Here is a 25,943-nt window from a genome sequence, read left to right on the forward strand (position 1 = left end):
ACCCGAACATCCATACCTACCACTATGATAGTGGCTCTCCAGAAACGAGTAGAAGAGAAAGGTGATCGCAGCCACACAATGGCTAAATAGCTTTTCTATAAACTCTACATTCTCATCATAGTTCTTTCTTTGTTCATCACCACTTTCTCTAGAACTTTTTCGTGAAATCTCAATAATATACCTTCGTGACATGACGCTTCCGTTGGTTCTGTTTATTGCCATACTAAAACTGTTGTCACCTCACCGCCTGTTCATTTAATAGTTTGAGAGAATTTAACACACATTGTATGTCGTAAGCCAGACACATCGGCAAAAGAACAATTATCAGTAACAGCAGTGGACGACAAACATTTAACCTGGGTGCGTAGGTGGGCAACGTCAACGACCACGAGGAAAACAAAGACCACGAGGAAAACAAAGACCACGAGGAAAACAAAGACCACGATGGAAAACAAAGACCACGAGGAAAACAAAGACCACGAGGAAAACAAAGACCACGAGGAAAACAAAGACCACGAGGAAAACAAAGACCACGATGGAAGACTATATGAAGCTACACCGAACCAGAGCAACTGCTCGAAAACATTTGTGAGCGAAAAATACGTTTTTCGCACTCTTTCACAGCGCTCAGCCGTCTGTGGAAAAACAAAATGTTTGTCCACACCGAGAAAGAGTGGTACATTGCCGAATATCCCACCGTTTTTCTCTGTGTGTCAAGACAAGACAAACTCACCAATGTCTTCCTCCGTTGCATACAGGCCCTGATAGTGCATTACTGTAAAGCGAGAAGGGAACAGAAAGAGACGCGCATGCGCATGTCAAACAAATGTCTTCCTTAGATATGTCTCGCCATGCAGTGTAGTTGTGTTAAAAGTGTACATAAAACACCGGACAGTGGACCCAGCATGGCCACCATCATGTGACCAATAGATGCAGGGATGCAAGAATATGCTGTTGTTGGAACAAACATGGCTGTCCCGCGTGGTCATACGATAGATGTGCTACAGCTCCATACAGAATTTACCGGAATAAGGCACATACGAGGACATGCGCTTATTAGTAACGTTTTGCTTGAAACCCAATTTTCAAAATGAAATGCTTTTCACCTTAACGCTCATACATGACCAGAGCTCGTTTGCCAGAGTCGTTACGTGCGTCTTGTAGATGTCGGTTTAATGGCTCCTTGATGCTGTTTGCAGACTTTGTTTGCGATTGCGTCCGAGTGAGGGTTTTGGTTGTGCTTTGACTATAAGGGCATGCGCTTATAAGTGAGAGTGCGCTTATGATTATCAAAATACAAGAATGTGTGTCTGTAGTGCAATGGTGAACACTGTGGCTAACACCCCCCCCCCCCCCCCTCTGCACAGGACTGTCGGGTAGAAGTGTGGGTCATTGTCATACACATCTGCTCTAATGGTCACTGGCCCATACATGATTTAGCATCAGTTGTCACCAACTGTGGCTGCAGACAGAACAGAACGCATCTTCATTTTCACGGCCCTCATGCCAAGGTATCAACAGAACGTACTTGGTCCGACTTATTAAAATGTGCGCTTCACTTCAAAACTCAAGCATATGTACAAACGAGCACCTGTACTAAAAAATCAACCAAGAGACGGTAGATAGATAACTACTGTGTCGTTTCTTGGCCTGACCTTCTAGTTTTCATCGCTGCTGGTGTCTCAGGGCGCATCTCCAAGTGCGTCAACCGGCAAAATGTCGCCATTTTTTTCATCTAGTCCATGCTACACTGCGCTTCTTTGATTTTTTCACTCCACAGGCACGATTTACATGATCGACTTCACCTCCTCCTCGTGCAGTACGACTACCAAAACGGTGGCTGTAGGTGTTTTCGCCTGAAGCTCGCACGACACCTTCAAATGAGGTGAACCGTAAACCACCACGCATAAAAAATCACTTCTGACCACCGTGTACCGCGCGCGTACTGAGTCTGAGCTGTGTCGACATGTCATGCAGTCAGACCATGCGTGCTCTTCCCTGCCTGTTTCACGAATCCACTGCACTGGCCCCGGAGACTGGCGATCTTGTGACGCATCGCGATCGCGGCTCCGCGCGCGGGTCCGAGGACTCCGCACCGTGTCCGCCGGATAATTCTCCCTTTCTGCGCTTCAGTTTTCCAGGCAGGTAGTCACCTGAAAGTCGACCTCAAGGCCGGTTATATATTTCGATCAACTTCTCGATGATCTCTTCTGTGATCTTGATTCGTCGGCCGCCACATCGTGAACAACTGCGAGAGAGATCAGCAAACTGGACGGAGCGATGCTGGTGCTTTCTGCACGAGTTTCTGGATGACGCATTTGCTGAAATTCTGCCAAGGAAACAGCGATTGCAGCGATTTCCATCCGCCAGGAGGCACTCGAGAACGATCGCCCAGGAGGTTTTGGTACTCCGTGACAATCCCCCATCGCAGCGGGGTGTTGATTTCAGCACCAGGCCTGCTCTGTGTTGCGCGAGAAGCAACAGGAGTCCTCTGACGACAAAATTTGGTCGCAAAATTCTCGAGTCGACTAGGATCCTGAGCCGCTGCCTCCGTTGGAGTTGGAGCCATTTCTTCTTCAACATCACAAATTGACAACTGGAGGATAGTGTTAGGTAGCTGGAAAGTTTATTCCGTCCTGAGATTATTTGAATTTGTTTGGTTGACGTTCGAAGTGAAACGCACATTTTAATAAGTCGGACCAAGTATTAAACTTCACTCCTCAACCCCGATAACGGACGATAATAAAGATTTCATTCAAGAGCACTTGAAATGCATCAAAAACAACCTTACGGTTGATGCGCAGGTTGGTCATGGCAAAGTTGACCTGGTTTGGAACGTGACCAATCTGGATGGTGACGCTGCCCCACTTGTCATCTGGTGGTGCCTGGGTGCGTGGACACACACGTACGCATGCACACGCACATGTACACACACACAAACGTACATACACAGGCATATGTACATACAGTCAATTTCGCTAATAACGACTGCGGATATAACGACAATTCGCGAATAACGACAGAATTCCCATGCCCAGAGCAAAGTCCCATCCAACTGTAATACATATAATGAGACTTCGGGTATAACGACACTTCGCGAAGAAGGACACTTTTCTGATGCCCCGCTGAGTGTCGTTATAAGCGAAGTTGACTGTACACAGGCACACACACACATACATACAAGGAGGAAGTTTCCTTCAGCAAGCATAGGTACTTCCTCCCGCGTCATTAAAATTTTCGCTTCGCAGATAGCAATGTTTGTGACTTGCTCGTCTTAGTCAGACTGTCGGAATCGCTGTTTTCTGTGTTGGAACATTGGTGCGACCCTTCCTGCGCAATGTCTACTTGTTACTGAAGCCGTGGTGGTCTCGAACTTTGCCGGAGCTCTCTTCACACGCACGCACGCACGCACGCACGCACGCACGCACGCACGCACACACACACACACACATACACACACACACACACACACAAACACACATACACCCACACACAGTACAATACAATACAATACAGGAAAACCTGTAATGGCGACCACTCGGATAAGGTGACCACGGCGACCAATTTTCCTTGTCACGGACGCATTCACATGCAAAACAGCTCGGATAAGGCGACCACTCGCTCAACGCGACTGACGACCACCCACCCGCGACCGCGTTGCACCCTGCTAGTACATGTAAATGTACACATTGCATGGTGCACTATGCATGGTAGATCTACACATTGCATGGTGCACCATGCATGGTAGATCTACACATTGCATGGTGCACCATGCATGGTAGATCTACACATCAGCGCAAGAAGTGTAGATGCACATGGCGCATGCACGACACTTGACAGGTATGAGGAATGAGCGAGGTCCCCAGGCACATGAGTCGTGCTAGAGTAGCATGGGTGTATGCAGTGTGATACACTGACCAAAATGATACATCACATGAAAATTATGATAGCAGGTCCCGAAGGGACCAACAGTGTTCAAGTTTTGATCAGAATCGAGCGTGGCGAGCCAAGTCCTGGCGACGGCAATTTCGCTTTCCACAAGTGCAAACATACACACACACACACACACACACACACACACACACACACACACATACACGACTATGTCTACTACTATGTACAACTGCCACAAAATGGCCACGTCGCTCCCAGAAGCGGGAGACAACAGCGAGAAAAAAGAAACAAGGAGAATAATTGAGGTGAAAGGGGACCGTTCTACACATAGCTAGTGTTTCTGTCTTCGGTGGCGGGTGAGGTCCTGCGGGCGGGAGAATCGTTCGTTACATAGGCTGCATTGAATGGGCAGATTAGTCCTCTGGTCCTTTCGCAGTCGTTTGCCTCGAGTACAATTATGGCGGTTAAAACCAGCCTGACTCTTCATGCAGCGATCACAGATCGAGCAATGGTGCTGGCAGCAGTCCAAATTCAGGCTGCATCTCGTTGAAACAGCTGGTATTTCGTCCGATGTCTGACGCTCCACACAACGATGAACTGCAAAACCGCCAGCGCTTTGAAACCAGCGGTCACAAACTCCACAGTGACGGGCCCCAGGCTGCTGGGCAACAGGTAAGGACCGTACAGCTGAGCACTTGTGACGGTGAATCCCACGAGCAGTGAATGATGGAAAGACCTCGTCGCACGTGATCTTCGTTTCGGTGGCATAGTGAATTGGCTCACTTTGGCTCAGGATCGCCCAGCATGGCGCGAGGCAATTGCAAAGACTCCGGATGATCTCGTGGAGTGTAACAACAACAAAGTCACCTGCAAGGTTTGCAACCGACACACATACACACACACACACACACACACACACGCATGCAAACACTACCCAGGATGAGCCTTACATCTCTGAGCATCATGAAGAACTGATACTGTAGCTGCTCTGGACCTTCACTGTACATCTTCAGGGCTGTGTGTAGACTCTGTGTAGCGTGATAGCATGGATAAGCAAATGTGATAGCACGGAAAAGTGAGGGAAAAGAGCATTATAGAAACACCACCAAGTACATCATCTTATGAACGAACAACACCATGATAATCAGATTTATCTATGGGGCCGTCCGTAAATACATGTATTTACTTAGAGACGTCTAACGGATGTTCCTCTCTTCACCCCCCCCCCCCCCACATGCAGATAATGACACTGAGTGCATCGTAGTGCGTCTCATGGCCCACCTGTACTAGCTGTAGCAGTGCTGCATCATGTACATGTACACGTGCTGTGTGGTATGTATGCACTCAGAAATGCATTTTTTTAGACGCATTGCAGGCGAACTCACCCACCCATAAACGCCCAACAGACGTTTCTAAGTAAATACATGTATTTACGGACAGTCCTTATAGTGAAAATTGATGACGTCAGATACAACTGAGCCAGCTTCATGCCCAAGAACTACTCCATGACTCTCTGATCCTAGTGAATACTCAAGAGCCAAACATTGCATGAACATATCCATAATAATAATTATAATGCAGAAACATGAACCAATAGCATGAGAGAGAGAGGGGGGGGGGGTAGAGGGAAAGAGAGAGGCAGACTTTTCCATAAGGAGAGGGAGGGAGAGAGAGAGAGAGAGAGAGAGAGAGAGAGAGAGAGAGAGAGAGAGAGAGAGAGAGAGAGAGAGAGAGAGAGAGAGAGAGAGAGAGAGAGAAGAAAAGGGTGATAGATACTCCCTAGTAGATAGAGAGGATGAGAGAGATCGGGGACGGAAGAGGGTAGTAGGTTTGGGTGGTAGTGGGTTGGTTGTTTAGTTGTGTTTGTGGAGGGGGGGGGGTGGTGGATATCTGCTTTTTAACTACCTTGAATTGGTCTGTGGCAAAATTGGCCGTGGCAGAATCTGGAGCTAGTTCGCTCAGGGCAGTAAAGCTGCCCTGCAACACAAGGCAAAGGAAACAGAAAGACAGGAGAGTAAGACAGGCTGCACATACGGCATCACACACGGGTATTCTGCATGACGACATACAGGACATACAGGACTGGCAGAAGCTTTCTTTTTCATTGGTCCGGCCATTCTCTAATCTCAGACATTTTCGGTGCTCAATATGTTTGGCAAGAGGGCAAAAGGCCAGGTTAGGTGAACAGAAATTTTAGGCGCGGAGAAGCAGTTCAATATTGAGTCACGTGTGTTAGTGTTTGTTCGGTGCATTGAAATTTTAGGTATGAAACTGATGCACCAAAAGTACCGCAAAATAAAAGTATAACGAAAATTTGGGAAAATTACAGTACCCTAGAGGTGTTTCATACAATTTGTGTAGGATATGGGGGGTATGCATATGACCTCCTCCGCTGTAAACACACGTTGCTGGCCAAAAGGTGGGTCCGGCCAAGGCCCGACCGACCGGACTGGCTACGCCGGGTGTGCCATGCACCAGCCAGTGACAAACAGTATGGTATTTTTGCCGGAGTTACAACCGCACTCTTTACACAATCGCAATTCATCGCAAAAACGCGTGTGCAGCAAAAAAGCGTGTGCAGCAAAAAGGCGTGTGCAGCTCATACTACGATGGTCAAATGAATAGTGAAGTGCAGGGTAGATGGCCGTATTGCGTGACACAGAATTTGGGAGCAGCTTAGACTCCAGTGCGGCGTTTATTCCGGAAATACGGAAACACATCTTGAGAGGTCCAGTGTTCCATACTATTGCCATTACTATTCCATTCTGTAGTGAGAACTCAGTATACTGTATAAAAGGAAATTTTCGGACGGAATATATTTTCGTACGATTCCGTACACGCCTCTTTTGTCCTAAAATTAATTCCGTACAAAAATGTGTTCATGTGAAATTATGTACACTATACATGCGTACTGCTTGCGAACACGTGTATTTAGCATGCAGCACTGTGCGAAAATAAAATCCGTACGAAAGGTCGAAATTTGACTTTGTCCGAAAATATTTCCGTCCGAAAATTTCCTGCTGTCCAGTAAAATAAAGTACCCTCGCTGTAACATACTTCTCTCTTCGTATGGGATGCAAATTATTCATTCATTGCCCCTGGGTATCTTTTCAACACAAGAGGGGAAACTAAACTCATTAGAAAGTGATCAGCGGAAAGACCAACAAAAGGACTCTCGACTATAACATCTCGCATGCTCATAAACATACATGTACTTGAATAATCATACAACTAGGCATAGACAGTTCGGGGAATGTCATCACACTGAACAACAATGGGCAGCTGTACAACAGGACTCACATTGAGTTGCACGGAGCACTGCGTATAGAACTCTTCGTGTTTCTGCACAGAACAACAGTTACCATGGCAACGACAGGAAACACACGCTTGGTTACGAGGCAAAGAACGTAGAAACCATCCCCACAGTTCATCCCATATTCTATTGCCATCACAATATTGGGAATCAATGCCCGTTTGGTTTGCAACGTAAACGATAACTTCAAACACCCACATATGCATGTCAGAGAAGGCCGCATGATCTAGTTGATTACATAAAGTGATATCACACCAACACATGACGATGCAGTAGTAGCAGTACCCACTGTCACACGCAAAAGCACACATTATGCATATAAAAACACATGTGCATGTTCACACACACACACACACACACACACACACACACACACACACACACACACACACACACACACACACACACACACACACACACACACACACACACGCACGCACGCACGCACGCACGCACACACGCACGCACCCACACACACCCTCATGCACGCACCCACGCATGCACGTACGCACACGTGAGTACACATTAACACACCCACCCACCCACACACACACACACACACACACACAACACACACAACACACACACATACACGCACGCACCCCCCCCCCCCCCACACACACACACACACCTGTCCTGCCCCCCTCCCCACACACACCTGTCCTGCCCCCTCCCCCCCCCCCCCACACACACACCCATACACACAGCGAAAAGAAACAATTCAGTTAAAGACACGCGACGACACATCTACACAGCAATGGCTGGACGGATTGGGATGGAGAAAAGTATCAATACACAATACGAGCATACAAGTACTAATACATACCTCAGTGTCATTGATAATCCTGGCCAGTACATCCAGCATGCTGTTCCAGTATGCCTGTACCATGCTGTACACAACAACGAACGTATACCGTAAGTCTACTCAACCTGCGGACAGAGCTGTTTCGTCCTTTGTGGAAGAATGTCTACAAATTTTCGGCCGATTCAAATTTCGGCCTCCCGGGGCTGAACCCATTTTGGCGGCATCAAATTTTCGGCCTGTACTGCTGCCAACTTTATACACTGTCACACTGAACCTTGAAAAGCAAATTTTCGCCCGAAAATAGATATGCGGCGATAATTTGGTTGACTCAAAGTACACATACACACTGCACCATGCTGTAAACAACATACCGAATTACAGTGCTGTGGACTCTGGCCAGCGAGAGGCGCTACTAAGGCAATGTGCTTTGCATAGCTTCGGGCATTATTAAACTTATACAATTTCACAGAGTAGTGAAGAAGTGCTGGTGAAGTGTTGATAATTTGATATTGCTATTGAGAAAGAAAGCGTCTGCTCCAAACTTCGGAGCACGCCCTTCCTGCCGACTGACTGGACACTTGACTGACTCACGACTGTGTCCGGAGTATACGAGAAGCCCGGCGAATCTTCCGCTCAACAAACCTGCAAGAAAGTGCCACTCCCTGCTCAAAACAAATTGTTTCGGGGAAATCACCCCTCACCAGTTGAGCTTGAGTAGGCTAATGAAATTTCTGCTCCGGGAGCACTGCATTAGAGACCTTTTGCAGTCCGAATTTCGTTCAATGTTTCGTTCGGCCGAGTTTTGAAAGTGGCATGACAGAAATTCGGTGCCAACTTTCTTTTGCAGATCGAAAACTCTGTTTCATGGTGTTTGCTCACTAGCGCCGGCAGACAGAAATTCAAAAATCTCTTTCACGCAATCCTCATGGTGTTGACGATGGAGCCAGGGGAAAAGAACGCACTTCTATCTCTTACTGCAGTATCCTCATAGCCAGGAGAACCACGTACAAATGGGTTCTCCCCAGACCGCCATAGGCGGAGAAGGATAAGGCCCATGGCCAAATCGAAATTTATCCTCGGCTTTACTTTTTTGGACCTGAGCTTGGCAAGTTGAAAACATATGCTGCCCCCAACGAAGACGCAGTAGGTATTGTGGTCGTGCCAAGGCTCGAGGATGATGAGCCATGCACAGGAGAGGAAGACAAACAAGAAGAACTAATACTTGATCGTGAAGCTGCATTGTTTGCCAGGCTCCGTCTACGGTGGGACATAATGAACAAGAGAGGACCGGCATATGGATATTACCAAGAGTACATGAAAACCAGAGTGTGCAGCTCGGATGGGTGGCTGTCACGGCGAAATTCCGTGATTACATCATTTTAGTGATGTAGTGCGTACAAGCAGGATTCAAGCAGGTCTCTTTCTGCACAACTGCAGCTCAGTTGTACGCACTACGCCATTTCCCGCTTCAGATCTGGGCCAAATATGATGTAATCACGGAATTTCGCCGTGACAGACACCCATAGCAGAAAAGGCCCCAAGCTGCACACTCTGGTTTTCATGTACTCTTGATATTACGTAAACCCGAAGAAATCGGTCCTTGTCATAAAGGAAAGGTGTTACCAGGAGGCGACTGAATAGTTTCGAGACACTGGTGTTATGATAACGGATGAGGGATCACGATATCTAGGTGCAGCAATCGGAAGGGACGACTTTCTTCAAAGCTATATCAAAACAAAGGTGGACGAATGGATGGGAGAACTGAAGAAGTTAGCAGTATTTGTGCAAACCCAGCCACAGGCTGCGTATTCGGCGTATGTGATGGGCCTCAGGGGTAGGTGGGCGTTCCTCTGTTGTGCCATGAAAGTACCCGAACCCATGTTCCAACCGCTGGAGGACATTGTGAAGACAGAACTGATTCCCGCCTTGACTTGCCGAGCACCCCCAGGGGACACTATCCGGCGGCTTATGGCTTTGCCGTGTCGTTTGGGTGGGCTCGGTTTGATTAATCTTGTATCCCGATGCCAGCAATATGAATCGTCTGTCTCAGAGAATCTTGTCCAGGGACAGCTCCATTGGTGATTCCGTGGCCCTAATCAGGTCGCCCAATAGAGACACCCCGGCGTCTCCCCGACGTAATCAGATAACGGAATCGGACGCAATATCGCGCAGTGCGTCAGAGTCGCTACAACACGTTATTGATGTCGCGAAAGAGAAGAGGTCGTCGAGCTGGCTGACGTGCCGTCCTCTTGAGAAGTACCGTTTCAATTTATCGAAGAGAGAGTTCTGGGACGGACTCTACCTCCGTTACGGATGGATACTGGCCAGGGCACCTTCGCACTACTCTTGAGGCCAAGAGGCAACTGTTGTGCATTCCTTGTTGTGCCCCTATGGAGGATTCCCTCCATAAGACACAATGGAATTCGTGACGTAACAAGTGTCTACCAGTGTGTCCATTGAGTCCATACTGCAATCGCTGACGGCTGAGCGTCTTCGCTACCGGACCGCGAGTGTGGAGGACCATGCCCGGCTGGATGTCGCTGACAATGGTTTGCGGGGCAGTCGTTTTGAGCGTACACTTATTGACATACGGGTTGTTAACCCTCTCTCAAACTGAAATCGATCTGTACCGCATACTATTGTGTATCAGCGACACGAAAGAGAAAACCGAAGGCACTATGAGGAGAGGGTGAGGCAGGTTGAGCAAGCCTCGTGTGTTCCGGCGGTCATGTCAGCCAGTGGCGGAATGGGTCCGGCGTCAACAGCACTGTATAAACGCATTGCTCATCTGTTGACTGAGAAGAGGGGCGAGCACTACTCCCATGTTATGACCTTTGTTAGATGCAGGATGATTTCCTTCAGCCTTCTGAAATCATGTATCATGTGCCTTCGCGGTTGTAGGCGTATCAATGTTGGATTGAAATTTGAACCCTCCTGCGGAGCCCACGCTGCTTTAGCAGTGGTGGAGGCTTGCTTGCCGACGTAACCGTCGGAGACCATCATGAACAATGGATCGACTAACTATTCACTTGTCCTGTCTTTCTGAATAACATGAGTTTAATGCGAATGCTCTTAGTTTATTCTTGACATTTCTTTTGTGATTTGGAGTAACTTGTGGTTTCGAATGACTATGAGTATGGAGAAAAAAACTGTTTGCCATTGCTGACACTACAACAAACAACAAGAAATACGCGTCCGGGACAAAGAGACAGAAAAAAGTACAACTTTCAGTCAGGGAGTAGTCAAATAACGACTCCCTGCATGCACTTGATCGTGCGGGCACACCGAAAACAACGTTCGGCCAGACTGGCTGTGTCGCGAAGTTCTGGACGAATCTTCGGATAGACTGTCTGTCCTCGGACCCGGGCTTCGAAAATTTCACCGAAATTCGGACTGCGAAAGGTCTCTAGCATGCAGTGCGCTCCGGGGCCAACATATCACTATGGCTGACATCGCTGTGTGTGACTCATTGCGATATTTTGCTGGCATTTGCACCCTGGTGGCTTCTGGCTATCTTGTGAAAAATAGCAAAACAGTTGAGCAGCGTGCGTGCGATACGATCATGCCTTACCGTAACCTCAACGACAGCTCTATCTTCGTCTGACCATGCGCTCGTGAGATCAATCCCAGAAGGCTGTTGAAGGCGTCCTCCACCTGCCCCTTGCGCAACATCCTCTCAATGCCCTGCATTGTCTGGCAATACCACAGGCACAACAACATAATCACATCATCCCCATCATGTGTATTTGCACGTTTTATGGCGCGCTTTGACCGCGTAGACACGGAGACCGTTAACCCTTTCACTGCCAGCTGCACTTGACATGACAAGCATTCCAGTGCCAGAGTCAGCTGATGCATACTCCCTTTGGAGTGCCAGCTCCTGGAAACTGTTCTTCCTCCCCAGTGCCAAGCAGTTTTTCAGGCAGATATCAATAAAACAATGTTGAAGTTCAGGAGATATATTCTTCGCTCAAAATGCGTTCTACAGAAATTTGAAGTATGGAAGATAGCTGCAGAATATATGTGAGAATGCATTCCACGCGACAGGCAGTGCGTACAGTACAGTGACCATGCATACACGCGCGTGCAGTGCGCGGGGGTCAATATCGTGTGAAAAACGGAAGTAAACTCACCGAGATAAGAAGCGCAGATCAAGAACTAGGACTACAAGTAGTAGGAGATCAGAAAGAATTAGTTAGCTAGACAGTTCTGCAAAACATCAGTCTTTGGTGTAGTTGATTTTGTAGTGCACAAAAGTGTGATACCGGCGAAAACACAGACCGGGACACATCGGCAGCTCACACTCATTGCAGCGCCAGGTAGTTTGCTTGCGTCGCTTTGCTCCTCTGTCGCTGCAGGCGACGCAGTCAGGTTTTCCTTGCTCGGAAAACAACTCAGAAAAGTGGCGCTCTGTCAAGCGAATGTGCTCATGAACAGCTGCTGCCACCGTCGCCGAGCGAGTTGCTCTTGGAACGCCAAGAGGCCATTCCGTCCTGGCGAGAATACCGTCAATGAGCTGCGCCCTGAACTGCTTCAAGGAGATAGATTTTTTGGTGATAGTCTCGTAAAGAATCATGGCGTTGGTGGTGCAAAGTTCGGTCAGTTGGTGGAATATTGCAAGGTACCAGCGTCTGTGACGGTGAGGAAACCGATAGTAGCTAACTAGTTGGTCCGCTTTGTCCACACCGCCCATGTAGGTATTGTACGAAGCGACACTGGAAGGTTTCTGTACACGTCTGCTTCCAGTGTCGCTCCGCCGATCTCTGACAGCAACGTCGACGGAAGTTGCAGTGTGGATTGTTGACAGAACGTTCACCTGCTTCTTGTCGTACCATGACAGCGCCAACATGTTGCCTTTTCGCCAGTGCCGTGTCGGTGTTCCTTTTTTATGCTTCGTCCGGATCTCCTCAGGTAAGCCCTTTCTGTTGGCACGAACGGTTCCGACTGCCCCCATGCGCTTTTCCTTCAGCGCGAGGAAAAGCGATGGGGACGTATAGTAATTGTCCATGTAGACAATATGTCCAGGCTGCAGATGCTCTACTAGCTGGGAGACGACTTGCTCTCCCTTGCCTCTGGGGTCATTGTCGGCCGCTTGATCTTTCCCGGTGTAAATAAACCAATCGCAGACATAACCGGTCGTCGACTCGGCCAGGACAAACGCCTTCATTCCCCACTTCATGGGCTTGGCCGGCATGTACTGCTTGAATGAGAGCCGTCCTTCGTAGGCGATCATCTGTTCATCGATACTCACCTCACGCAGAAAGGTGTACGCCTGACGGAAGTTGGCGATCACGCGATCAACAAATTTTCTGATTTTGCAGAGTGGGTCATGTCGATCTGCGTCTTCGTTGTCGACAAAGTGAAGGCACGCGACCAGGAGCTGAAATCAGTTGCGTGCCACCACTCTCGTAAATCCTGGAGTCGCAAACAGCCAGTGATCACTCCAGTGGGCGCGGACCTCGGGCTGCTGGACAGTCCCCATAGCCAGAACGAGCAGGACGAATACCAGCATCTCCTCCTTGGTCGTGTCACGCCACTGTCGGAGTCAGGAATTTGGATGGCGGTCGCCAAGCTTACGAATGCGCTGGTGGGCATATCGGTTCGTCTCCGTCACCAGGTTTTGAACTATTGCGCCGTCGAACAAAGCTTCGAAGGTGTCAATGGCTTTGATTTTATCCGGATCTACATCAGCCAGGTTCGATCCTGGCGTCTTCTCCAGGACAGGTAGCCACGCATTTGACGTTGCGTCACTCTGCGGAAACGCTGTCTGCCAAGTAGCAGGCAAAGCCTCATCGTCCGATTCCGAATCGCTCGATTCCGACTCTGGAAAACCCAAGAACTCTTCTTCATCAGAAGAGGCACCGAAAATGTCTTCTAGATCCTCATCTAGGCTCGTAACGGCAGCGCTAGCGCTTGCAACAACATTCCCTGCCATCTCCAAAAAAAGCTCGTTCTTCCTCAGTTTTCAAGTGCTGCACTTGTGCTGCTTTTTTCAACGGCGCGTTTCGACTTTTTATAGAATACAAACCCCTATCACAACCCACGTCTTTCGGCAGGGCGTTTCTCCATCTAGACCTTTGTGTGGGATAACCGGCCCAGGAACCCAAAGAAACACCCAAAATAACCTCCGACTTTCGCCCACTCGTACTGCCGACTACAGTCGACAGCGGCACTACAGCTAGTACTTAGTTCTGTCGACTGCAGTCGACAGCGGCACTGACCATACCGCAAGTGGCTGTCGACTGCAGTCGACAGCGGCACTACACGCACTTTACATCTTGTCGACTGCAGTCGACAGCGGCAGTGAAAGGGTTAAGGTCGGCAAAGCAGCCTGGCCCCGCTTCCACTTCTCATGCCTATTCGGGAATACAGTGGACTTTCGTATTTATAATAAATGCATCCCCCCCCCCCCCACACATAACATAATTATTATGCATGGCCTCCAGATCACATTTTATGTATGCACCCCACCCTCCCAGAATTACATATACTTCCCCATCCCCCCATCTCCCCCCACCAGGTCACTTACACCCCTCTCAACCCCCTGCCCCCCCCCCCCATTACATAATTATGCATGGCCCCAGATCACATACATGTATGTATGCACCCCATCCTCCCCGAATTACATATACTCCCCCTCCCTCCCCCCTCCCCCCCCCCCCCCGCAGGTCACTTACACCCCCGCAGGTCACTTACACCCCTCTCCAACCCAGCACACATCATGATGAATCCGGAACCTAGCTTGAGCGTCCCCGCAAGCTTACCTTGCGGAGCAGTGCACGATGTGCCGGCTGAATACAGTTGTCCATATGCTGCTCGGTGGTGGTCACAAGCTTGCGCACGATGCCCAGGCAGCGGCTGCGAAATGAGGACACCTCGTCAGCATTGAGACACTCCTCGTCCTCGACGTCCAGGCCGTCACTAAGGTCGGCAGAGAGGCGGCGAGAGCTTCGTCGCTCGCTGCCCGGCATGCGTTTGAACATCTTCCAGCCGCGGTCCAGACTGCTACAGCTGCCGCTCTCCAGTCGGCTGCTGCTGGCCTGCGAGCTCTCTGTGAACCATCTGACCAGGCGCAGCAGCATGTGGTCAATGACATACGTGATGTTGTTGCGGATGATTGCAGACTGGAAATGGCAGACGGGCGAACGGACGGACACACAAATGGACGGACGGACATATAGACATTCAAACAGACAGACACGCACAGACACACAAACAGACACACAGACCCAAATAGACAAACTAGTACACAAAACAGCTATTAAGTCCATACTTTATCCCCAAGAAGTAGAGAATGAAATTGTATGCACACTTTCATGAACACACAAGGACCAGCAGTACACAAACAACAGTTGACAGAGAGCAGCTGAAACGGCAGAGGTATGCAGACTACACAACTCACCTGATCAATGAGGTCGTTGGGATGCAATGCCTGACCCACCTCCATCAGGCGAATACGCTCGTGTGCCAAGACAGAGTAGCTCAGGCAGCCCTCGCAGATCAGCTACAAGCAAGTGAAGAGAGGAAGTGGAATAGCAGTGATGATGTCATGTATCACACGTGCATACCTAGCCAATGCACACGACTCGAGCCTGTGAGATATTGCCCAATGGTGACGTCATGGTGATGTCATAATGATGTCATGGAGATATCATAGTGATGTCCAGGGTGGGGGAGTAGGGTGAGGGTAATGTCATGGAGATGTAATTGCGCTGTAAGCTGGCTGGATAATATGCATTTGCTGCCATGTAAGCCCCAGGGCTCACTTCAGTAACGATGACATCATTCAATTGCAATGCATCCAGTGAACTAATATGAAATACTTCCCTGATGATGTCATTACCCAATCACAATGGATGAAGCTAGAATCAAGGACTAAATCATCGTTATGACATCACTGCCGTATCTCAAGACAGCACTCTAATCCCTTGGACAAGGCAACGTATGTATCAACTGAAATAGGAAAAAAGGAATACATGTGCATACCTCACCTTTACGACCAATACCATGATCATCAGCCTGGACACTTCATCTGGCCAATCAGAGAGGATGTCCCAGTCGGCGAGAACCTGAGGTGAGCATGAAATTGTGCAAATGTTCTTCTAACTGGCATTCTACTCAACTCCCAGGCCCGTGACATCTCCACACACGGACGATTTTAAACAAGACTCATAATTTTAACTTTTATTTTACTAGGGTGTTTCCCACAGACCTATGGTCTTCTTACGGGAGCCCCTAGGAAGGTTAAGCATGAGCGAATAAATGAGCGGTAGTCTGTACAAGTGCGAACAGTGGAAGGCAGCATATTCCCCTGTTCGCATTTCATTGAGAAAGTGTTGCATGGGTTAAACGAGTGTAAATTTAGCAATTTGAACAGTTTTCCGGGTTAGAATACTGTAAAGTGAGAAACTTTCGCTAGAGATTAAATTTCGTTACATTCTCGAACATCACACGTCCGCGGAAATAAATCGCCGCAAACCTCTCCGTACATTGATTGTAGACAGTACAAGATCCGACTGCAGAGATCGAATCGCAAAAGTTTCTCATCGTGAACCAGCTCAATTTATGAAAACGCTAAATTTGCGCCCCGCGAATGTTTGTCACTTTACAGTACTAGTAAAGTTGCTGAAGGTAATGATTCATTTTGCTCTTGTTGATACTCTAGCCTTTGTGCCCCGTGGCAGCTTCAACACTTTCAGTGATTTACTACAAAGAGACAACAGAAACACAACTGGAGGAAGACTGATTTCCCACACATCCGCAACACGTGCACGCCCCAGCAGCCCGCATGCATAACACACACAGAATAACATACAATGACAAAATGAACACATACGCAAGCGAGAGCAGCAGCTCCTCGTCAAACACGCACAAGACATGCTTTCGACAAATGCCCAAGAAACTTGGGACCGAAGCGTGCACGCCACGCAGAATAGACCGCCGTTGGCTCGCAGTTCTGACAAGCAGAAACAAGTTTACTAAAACCTGGTGTAAGCGACCTCTGGGTTTAGCGACCACCTGCTCTTAACGACCGTTCCCCCCCCCCCCCCCCGCACCAACAGTTCTACACAGACACTGTAGGACCTCGTTCTAAAGACCACCTGGTTCTAAAGACCACCTGGCTTTAACGACCGCCTCTGCTTGCAGCGTGGGGGTCGCTTAAACCAGGTTTCACTGTAATTAGGTACCAGCATGTATGGGTACGTCAACTCCCACCCCGTTCCCACCCCGTTCCCACCCCGTTCCCACCCCGTTCCCACCCCGTTCCCACCCCGTTCCCACCCCGTTCCCACCCCGTTCCCACCCCGTTCCCACCCCGTTCCCCACCCCGTTCCCACCCCGTTCCCACCCCGTTCCCACCCCGTTCCCACCCCGTTCCCACCCCGTTTCCACCCCGTTCCCCACCAAGGAACAGTTTAAATTACGTAGGCAGCAGCAGCAGCAACGAGACCGTCTTATTGAGTGTTTGCGTTGAGGCACCCTAATGTGTGAATGGCTGCAATGGAGTCTGCGGCTGCTTCAGAAAGGTGCCAGGAGGTGCGTGTTATCTGAGCAGTACTGTTGTAAACCAGGGTAGTGATTAGTGATATGCGAGTGGTACTGTATTGTAATGTATTGCTTTTATTTTACTTCGCAAGTCAAACGGGCAATCATGTCCAATGTTATGATGACGCTGTGGCATTAGCAGGGTAGTGATTAGTGATATGTGTACTGACCCTGTTGTAAATTAGACAAACATCTATAGCGGAGTACGAGTAGAGCTGCCCATCTACGACTTCACTCATCTGTGAACATAGCGGCAAGCATGCACGTGTATGCACGTACACACATACAAATGCGGACACACACACATACACACACATACACACACGTACACAATCATACACACACAATCATACACACACACACACATACACACACACACACACACAATCATATACACATACACACACGTACACAATCATACACACACACAACAAGGTTCTAGCCAAGAAAACTTGTATTGGGGGGCAGGGGGAAGTAAACAGATCACCTACTGTTTCCATGATCCACTATTGCCCTGTCACATCAAATACAACGTACAGGCGCAGCAAGCACCCGGAACAATCGATTTGTGGCCGCATTTCGTTCTGCAAACTGAAAAACAACGAGAAATGTGTAGGGTGGGGCGCTGTCAGAGAAGGCCGGCAAGCCAACCGACTAGAGGGTTGGGGAGGGGGGGGGGGCACAGCGGGCACAGCCCCCCCCCCCCCCCTCTCCCCTCCCTCCTCCCCGCACCCCTTTGGCTAGAAGCCTGCACACACATTCCATCATAAATCATATACATTTGGTCATCAGATCAAGTTCAAAGATACAAAACTGGAACACAGAGTTTCAAACCTTGTATCTACATGTGTCCGGCTGTACGGCGTGTGAACTAAGATACTCCCTCTCCCCTCAACAGGATGTGCTGTACTGTTGTGTACAGTGAAATCCAATGGAATGACCGAGGATGGCGCCCTTACTGGCCCTTAGCGCAATACATCCACCGTAGCCCACTCATACACTTTAACAAACGGACCAGAAGCACAGGGCTTATGGCTGCACGTCCAGCATTCCACGGCCGCTTGACTTCGCAAACGGATTTCAATGTCCACAAACAGTATAATCAGGATTCTTGTGTTAGAAACTACAAGCGGCTTTGCATGCTTGATGTGTGATGGCACTCACGGGATCCAGTTCAGCTGCCTTGCTTAGGTGATCCGATGTGACTTGGGTCCATGTGACGACAAAATAGGGCAAAACCGGTTGGAAGACTTTTTCCACCGAGATCACCTCTTTCTCAATCACCCGTCTGCAGTTGAACAATGCATACGTATGCACACAGACCCAGACGCAGACACACACCCATACTCATACTCATACTCCTGCCCATCGCTGAAGCGATGATAGTGAACAAGCTATGTTGTGCATAGCAACTTGTGCTGAGATTGCACCATTCAATAGCTTGCAAGGCCCTACAGTCCATTCATTGGAAACTGGCACCCTAACTTTTTGGTGTCTCTCTCTCACATAGTTGTAGATATCGTGAAAACAACAGTACATCCTGCATTGTGTGACCCGTGCAATTACTCCTTGCCATATTTGAGGCCAGAAAAGTCCAAGAACAGGGAAATAGAAATTAAGCCAGGTTTTACAAAATTCGGACAGGTATGCCATGGCAAAATGTATGGAGAAGCAGATCCTAAACCCAGATTTTTGAGATTTAAAGTGGGTTTTTGATCTTCAATTCGTCCTGAATCCGACTTTCAAAAGCTCCCTCAGTTTTCCTTGTCTGTCTCTTAGTTCCTGTCTCGCCCTCTATGCATTATGGCAAACCAGTAGCAAACCTTGTGAACTTGTTGACGTCCTTGGATATCGTGAAGAGCCGTATGAGTGTCTTCATCACCGACAAAACCACCTTCTTATCTTCTCCGGCACCGGAGTCAACGTGTTTTGTTCCCATGACAACAAGGGTAGTGACCTCTTCAACTATCTGTGTATGGGTACAAACACACCAACAAAACAAAAAAATAAAGAATGTCACGGTTCGCGTGAGACTACGTTAGAGGCCGAGTTTTCCGCATCCGTAGGAACGCCACCACCCTTCGAGGATCACAGTGTTGCCAACCGCCCGTATTTGTCCGTATTTTTACGGAAAAACGAAGTTTTGTCCGCAGTACGGATTTCAATCGAATATCCCGCAAACGATCATGTATATGATCGATTACTTAAAACCATCATAACTCCATCGTTTCTTGTGCAAAGTCAACAATCGAAGGGTATATACGCGGTAGCAAAAACTCCAAGCCGCCCAATGCAACAATCGCTGAAGCGACGTCGGACTCCAGAGATATCGCGCGCCGTATTCAGGTATTCTTACCTTGGCAAAATTAAATTTTTCATCGAACTCTTCGCCATTTTTTTGGGGGGGATCCTTTTTGCGTGCCCTTTGAGCAATTGAGCACTTTATAATGATGAAGCCGGCTGAAGTTTGAATCGTCTCGAACAATTTGGAGCGTTCTGCGATGAAGGAGAGTCGAATGGTGTTGATGGGACGATTTGCTTGCATATTAGGCTTGGAGACGACTTTGCTGTGTTACCGCGCCTGATTTGTGGCGGCTTAATAATGGTGCTTGGCATCCTGGCGTTGCTCCTGCCTAGAGCTTTCCAACGAGCCCTAGATTGTGAAAATAAAGCGAAGTAGAACAAAGTTATGACCTAGTGAAGTTGAAAATTGTACTGAATTCGTGCGTAGCCTTTACAGTTGAACTAATCAATCAAAATGTTGACCTGAAAAACGAGTACGGAAACCTCTGAAAAATTCTGCAAAATGGCGCTGGCCAATACGCATGGGGGTAGAGGCCACTTGGTAACACTGGGATCAAGGTGCACATGCATCTCCTAAAGCGGTGGGAGGTGAGTACAACAGCTCACCAGCAAGTGGTCAAGGACCGACAAGTCCATTGACTGCATCCATGTTTTCCTCGTGCCACGCCACGAGTTTCCAAATTCACTGTGGATCGCAGCACGGCTGGAAAAACATCCTTCCGCTTCCAAGCAGGACTTGAACCTGGTACCCTCTGTTTCTCAATCATGGTCTTAGACCATCCCACTATGCCTGCCTGCGGCACACCAGCATAGCCATATGGCAGTGGGCATGTAGGAAAATGTGCATGTTTCAGCACAGGTATACACACAAACGTTTTAATTAAAATAGCTTCAGCACAATGTATACACCTATGATCTTTCTCCACCTTCCTTGAACCCCTCTAGTTTCATTCAATTCTCAGATTTCAATTTGCTTCCATCGAGAGTAGATAACAAGAATGTGCAAACTCCACATCTCTCTTGCATAAGCTGCAGATACCCCGGCCCACGGCGGAAATTTTTGTTGGCGTCATCTTTTGACAGAGCACGAACTTTTCGAGCATGGCAGTGTGAGAGCACATGCTGGGCACCGACCTTGCGCACTGAAACCTGGCCAAGTGCACGAGGCATAACTTCCCAGAAGACTGCGTTGTAGAAAATATTACGTCAAGAATAATTTCCGCCTGTTGGCCAACCCATCCGCGAGTTGCACACTCTTTTTTATCTATGCTTGCTTCCATGCAATTAATTGTACCCAGTGTGTTGCTTTGCAAATTCAAATAAAGAAACACATAGAAATACACAAAGACACACACAAAAGACACACACACACACACACACACACATGCATGCACGCGTGTGAGCACACACACACACACACACACACACAAGTACACACACACACACGCGCATATTTCACACTCTCATCTTTCCCTCCTTTTCTCGCATCCCTTACCTTGGCCCCGAGTGCTTCAATCACAATCCGTGTGTACTTCACATCATTCCTAGAGGAGCATAAGCACGTAGAATACAATACAGTGCCGTCGTGGGTTGCGTGTGGAGATAGGGTGATGTGTGAGTGACTACACAGAAGTTTACGTACAGCATCACATTCATATATTATGGTTGTGCGGTGCAAACCTCTTTCTAAGGACCACCTGCCACTAAAGACCACTTTCTCTGGCCCCAAGGGCAAGGGGTGGTCTTTAGTCACAGGTTTTCCTGTACTGTATGTATTCTTACAATTACAAACATTCCCCCTGGGCAAAGCACAACATCGGAAGACAGAGTAGAATCCTGTGGAGACTCGAATGCAGCATCAGAACGTATCAAAACGAAGAGAAGTGATGGATAGAAGCTAAAACATGCCTTATGAACCGGCGGTGAATACATGCCTGCCCACACAACACTCTCTACAGTCCATTCATTGGAAACTGGCACCCGAACCTTTTGGTGGCTCCCGCATATACTGTAAAAGCCATTATTCTAACGAGGCGCATATATAACGATTTCCCAAAATTGACTGGTTTACGTGTACCAAAGGTAACGATTCTCACTTATTCTCAACGCTCAATAGGACAGTATATGTATCAATTTCTGTATAATGATTTCTATTTTAACGACAGATTTCTCCTCGTTAACTCGTTAGAGTTAGCACTTCGTTATGGCTTTTACAGTAGTTGTAGATATGGTGAAAACAACAGTACACCCTGCATTGTGTGATCCGTGCAATTACTCCTTGCCACATTCGAGGCCAAAAAAGTCCAAGAACAGGGAAATAGAAATTTAGCCAGGTTTTACAAAATTAGGACAGGTATGCCATGGCATTATGTATGGAGAAGCAGAACCCAAACCCAGATTTTTGAGATTCAAAGTGGGTTTTTGATTCACAATTCAGCCCAAATTGGACTGTCAAATACCAGCGGGACTGTTTCCCATGAAAGGACTGTAAGCAGCAACAGACTGGCAAACAATGCTCTTTCTCTTTGCCAGCACTGTGCAGTTCAGAGGGCGTTGTGTGGGCAGGCGTGTAGTCACCGCTATCTCCCCCAGGTGTGTTTCAACCAACATCCCTGTTCGAACATTGGGAGACGGTTGACATTACAGCACAACATCGGATGGTGGGTAAGTCGAATCAGACATCGTTCTCTCGTCTCAGTTGGGTACCACCACCAGAGAGTGAACAAGAGAGAACCAACCACTACCGCAGTGTAGTGTACGTCCAACAGACGTAAACATCTGTTCATTTAGCAGTGTATAGAGAGAGAGTGGTTTCACATCAGCTTGTCATGTGACTTTATTTGTGCCAAAAGTGATCATGACACGTGCACAGTGGAACCAACATGGCCTACATCATGTGACCCATAGATGGAGGGGTTGAATGGAGTTGGAACCAACATGGCCAACGACATCATGTGACCCATAGATGGAGGGGTTGAATGGAGTTGGAACCAACATGGCCACCGACATCACATGACCCATAGGTGCAGGATTTGAGGGGAGTTGGAACCAACATGGCTACCGACATCACATGACCCATAGATGCAGGGGTTGAGTGGAGTCGGAACCAACATGGCTGCCCTGCATGGTCATGTGATAGCTGTGAAACCACTCTATAACCAAGGTCAAACGACTGGAAATGGTAGTCTTCATGAAAAGTACTTTTACACCAATACAAGCAAAAAAGAACTTCGAGTATCCTATTCCAGGGTACTTCTTCACTGAACGGCATACCTTTCAAACAGGCTCTCGTAGGTAGCGTACTGCTGTAGCGTGCTCTCAAAGTACGCTATCAACTCCGGTATGAGGTCTGTGCGTGCCTTGAGAAACGCCACAGGTCCTTCCTTGACTTGCTGCGGAGGCACGCCACAATAACAAAACAAAACTGAATGTGGCTTGGTGTAGTGATATAGGGTGCACAGGAACAGTACACTAGCAAAAGTGACCTGTTTTTTGAGACACTCCACCACTCTACACTGCGCTCTTGGTCCACATTCACAACATCACAGCGAGGGTATTCGTTGTTGCCCCTCCTCCAGACCTGAACCAGTCCCCGTCCAGAAAACAGAAATCTGCGTGCGTGTGTGTGTGTGTGTGTGTGTGTGTGTGTGTGTGTGTGTGTGTGTGTGTGTGTGTGTTACTATGGTGACAGCGGGGCAATTGCATGCCCTCGTATTCAGCTCACACTATGACCTGAACACATTATCTTTCACATGCGCTGATCGTTGGAAACCAGCTCACTTTGGATCGGTGTCCCTTCACCCCTGCCGCTACCTTCAGAGAATCTTGGTCTCATTACATTGGGCACTCTAGAAAGCAACAGCAGTCGGTTTGGGGTACCCAATTCAAAGGATCAACCGTACTTTATGGTACTACTGCATACACATGAACAGTTTGGGTTGGAAACAACACGGCTGACAAAATGTGACCCGTTGCGGCAGAGACCACCCGGAGCTAGAGGAACACGGATGCGCTCGCTTGGTTGATGTGTTCGATAGAAGGAGTGACATACAAACCCGTGTTAGGTGCAAACCCGTCCAGTCTCAGGCACCGGCACCATACAATAGCGAGCGACAAGAAAGTGGGAGATGTCAATGGACAGACGTGCATTTGGTTTGAACACTTAAAGAAATTTGGTGAAAACTACAATACTAGCACAGGCCATGGAATACAGGCACCATAAGTATTGTACGTGTGCTGTTTCAAAAGGTAGTGTCCGATTTGGGGTGAAAGCCAGGTGATGGCAGTGCATCCCCATCTCATGACTACAATACCCCCCCCCCCCTCCCTCAGACCTTAGACATGCCCATCGCGGAAGCGATGATAGCGAACAGCTATGCTAGACATAGCAACTTGCGCTGGGATTACACCATTCAACAGCTTGCAAGGCTGATGAATTGACCGCCACTATTTTTAGCCTGGTATCCACCACACAGCTCCCTCACACACACACACACACACACACACACACACACACGCATGCGTGCACACGCACGCACGTACGCACACACACACGCACACACGCACACACACATACACACACACACACACACACACCTACAGAACACATCCCACACTGAGCCTCGGAATCACACCTCTGGATTGACGCGGATCCCAGCAATCGGTTTGCTTCCTCGGAGCGACCCTTTCACGACCTGCTTCACTGTGCCGTAGGGTGCACTCTGTATTCGTTCGCTGAACGCTAGCCGCAGTCCGTGGCCGGCCGTTTGCGGATGTTTTTCTTCTGAATAGCTAGCGGGCATACCGAAACTGTTGTAGAACTCTCCGACCGCGTCCTGATGATCACATGACACACATCACGTCACATGACACGCATCACATGACACACACATCACATGACACACACATCACATGACAGACACATCACATGGCACACATCACATGACACACATCATATGACAAGCATCACATGACACACATCACATGACACACACATCACATGACACACACATCACATGACATACAACACATGACACACATCACATGACACACACACACCACATTAAACACATCACATTACACACGCCGTGACACGCATCACATGACACACACATCACATGAAACACATCACATCATGATTATACATCACATGACACACAATATTATAACATGACACACACACACATGCTGCAGACATAACTAAACTCAGTAATTTTCATATTTGGCTCGTCATACCCGGCACTTTCCTTGCTTTCTTGTTCCAGTCCATTTGCAAGGTGGGTCAGGCCCCGAAGGTTTGGCTAGCGGCAATCGGAGAGACCGAGTGCGTTTAGACGACTAATGTGATACGGTCGTAATCCAGTGTAGTATCCGTTGAAAAAGAATGGGGTCGGGTCCATGCACCGCCGTCAGGGTTTTATTTATTTTTTTACTAAAACCACTTTTAAAATTAATGCTAAGTATGAGCTGCAGCTGGGGAAGCACGCACAACATGGCTCGCGGCAGTAGCGGTGAGGTTTAGGGAGCTCCGTCGACTTGCAGTCTTGACTACATGTCCACCAAGATGCACAAATAGTGGGTCACAGATTCCAAAATTTGTTCATCCGCTTTCCTTGCTAAATCACTTTGAGGAGATCACCAGCACAGATTTTCAGCTTTCTGCCTTGCTTCTGCTGTGGCAAAATCACTTGTAGTGAATACACCAGGTATATTATGTATTGCTCTACAGCAACGAAATGGATAGGGAGAATGGAGCTGGATGCGAACCTTCAAAACGGTCTCCAGCCTTTTTCTTGCGTAGTCCGGTGACAGCTGATTGTGCTGTATGTAGAACGGCAGGGCCATGACGCTCTTGAATACACTGTGCGAAGAACATACACATACGCATACACAAACGCATGTGTTTGCACGCACGCACAGAGGCACACATCCTTGCCTTCAATTACTGGACATGCCTAGAAGTATCCAAAAATTATTGGTATATATTGGCTCCATTAGGAGCTGGCATGTACCGAAATGCTTTGCACTCTCTACGGCCATTGCTTGGCCGTGTCCATGGTTACACAGTCATATGATAAGTCA

General features: G+C 48.3%; 1 protein-coding gene across 4 annotated transcripts in view; it reads right to left on the bottom strand.

Moving 5' to 3' along the window:
* The window catches only part of LOC135828855 (BAI1-associated protein 3-like), a 56,074-nt gene that overhangs the window by 2,172 nt on the left and 27,959 nt on the right, over positions 1-25,943 (bottom strand). For all 4 annotated transcript variants that reach the window (XM_065341285.1, XM_065341284.1, XM_065341286.1 and 1 more), the window contains exons 16-32: positions 25,629-25,722; positions 24,497-24,697; positions 23,136-23,254; positions 21,358-21,406; positions 19,382-19,527; positions 18,723-18,846; positions 17,729-17,797; positions 16,004-16,081; positions 15,415-15,516; positions 14,777-15,136; positions 11,584-11,705; positions 8,034-8,097; positions 7,195-7,236; positions 5,800-5,871; positions 4,845-4,922; positions 2,792-2,885; positions 734-775 (exon numbers count right to left, since the gene is read on the bottom strand). In XM_065341285.1, the coding sequence (XP_065197357.1) occupies positions 734-775; positions 2,792-2,885; positions 4,845-4,922; positions 5,800-5,871; positions 7,195-7,236; positions 8,034-8,097; positions 11,584-11,705; positions 14,777-15,136; positions 15,415-15,516; positions 16,004-16,081; positions 17,729-17,797; positions 18,723-18,846; positions 19,382-19,527; positions 21,358-21,406; positions 23,136-23,254; positions 24,497-24,697; positions 25,629-25,722 (1,856 nt within the window). The remainder of the gene's footprint in view (positions 1-733; positions 776-2,791; positions 2,886-4,844; positions 4,923-5,799; positions 5,872-7,194; positions 7,237-8,033; positions 8,098-11,583; positions 11,706-14,776; positions 15,137-15,414; positions 15,517-16,003; positions 16,082-17,728; positions 17,798-18,722; positions 18,847-19,381; positions 19,528-21,357; positions 21,407-23,135; positions 23,255-24,496; positions 24,698-25,628; positions 25,723-25,943) is intronic.

This window comes from Sycon ciliatum, chromosome 12 (genome assembly GCF_964019385.1).
Source record: "Sycon ciliatum chromosome 12, ocSycCili1.1, whole genome shotgun sequence".
Classification (NCBI taxonomy): Eukaryota; Metazoa; Porifera; class Calcarea; order Leucosolenida; family Sycettidae; genus Sycon; species Sycon ciliatum.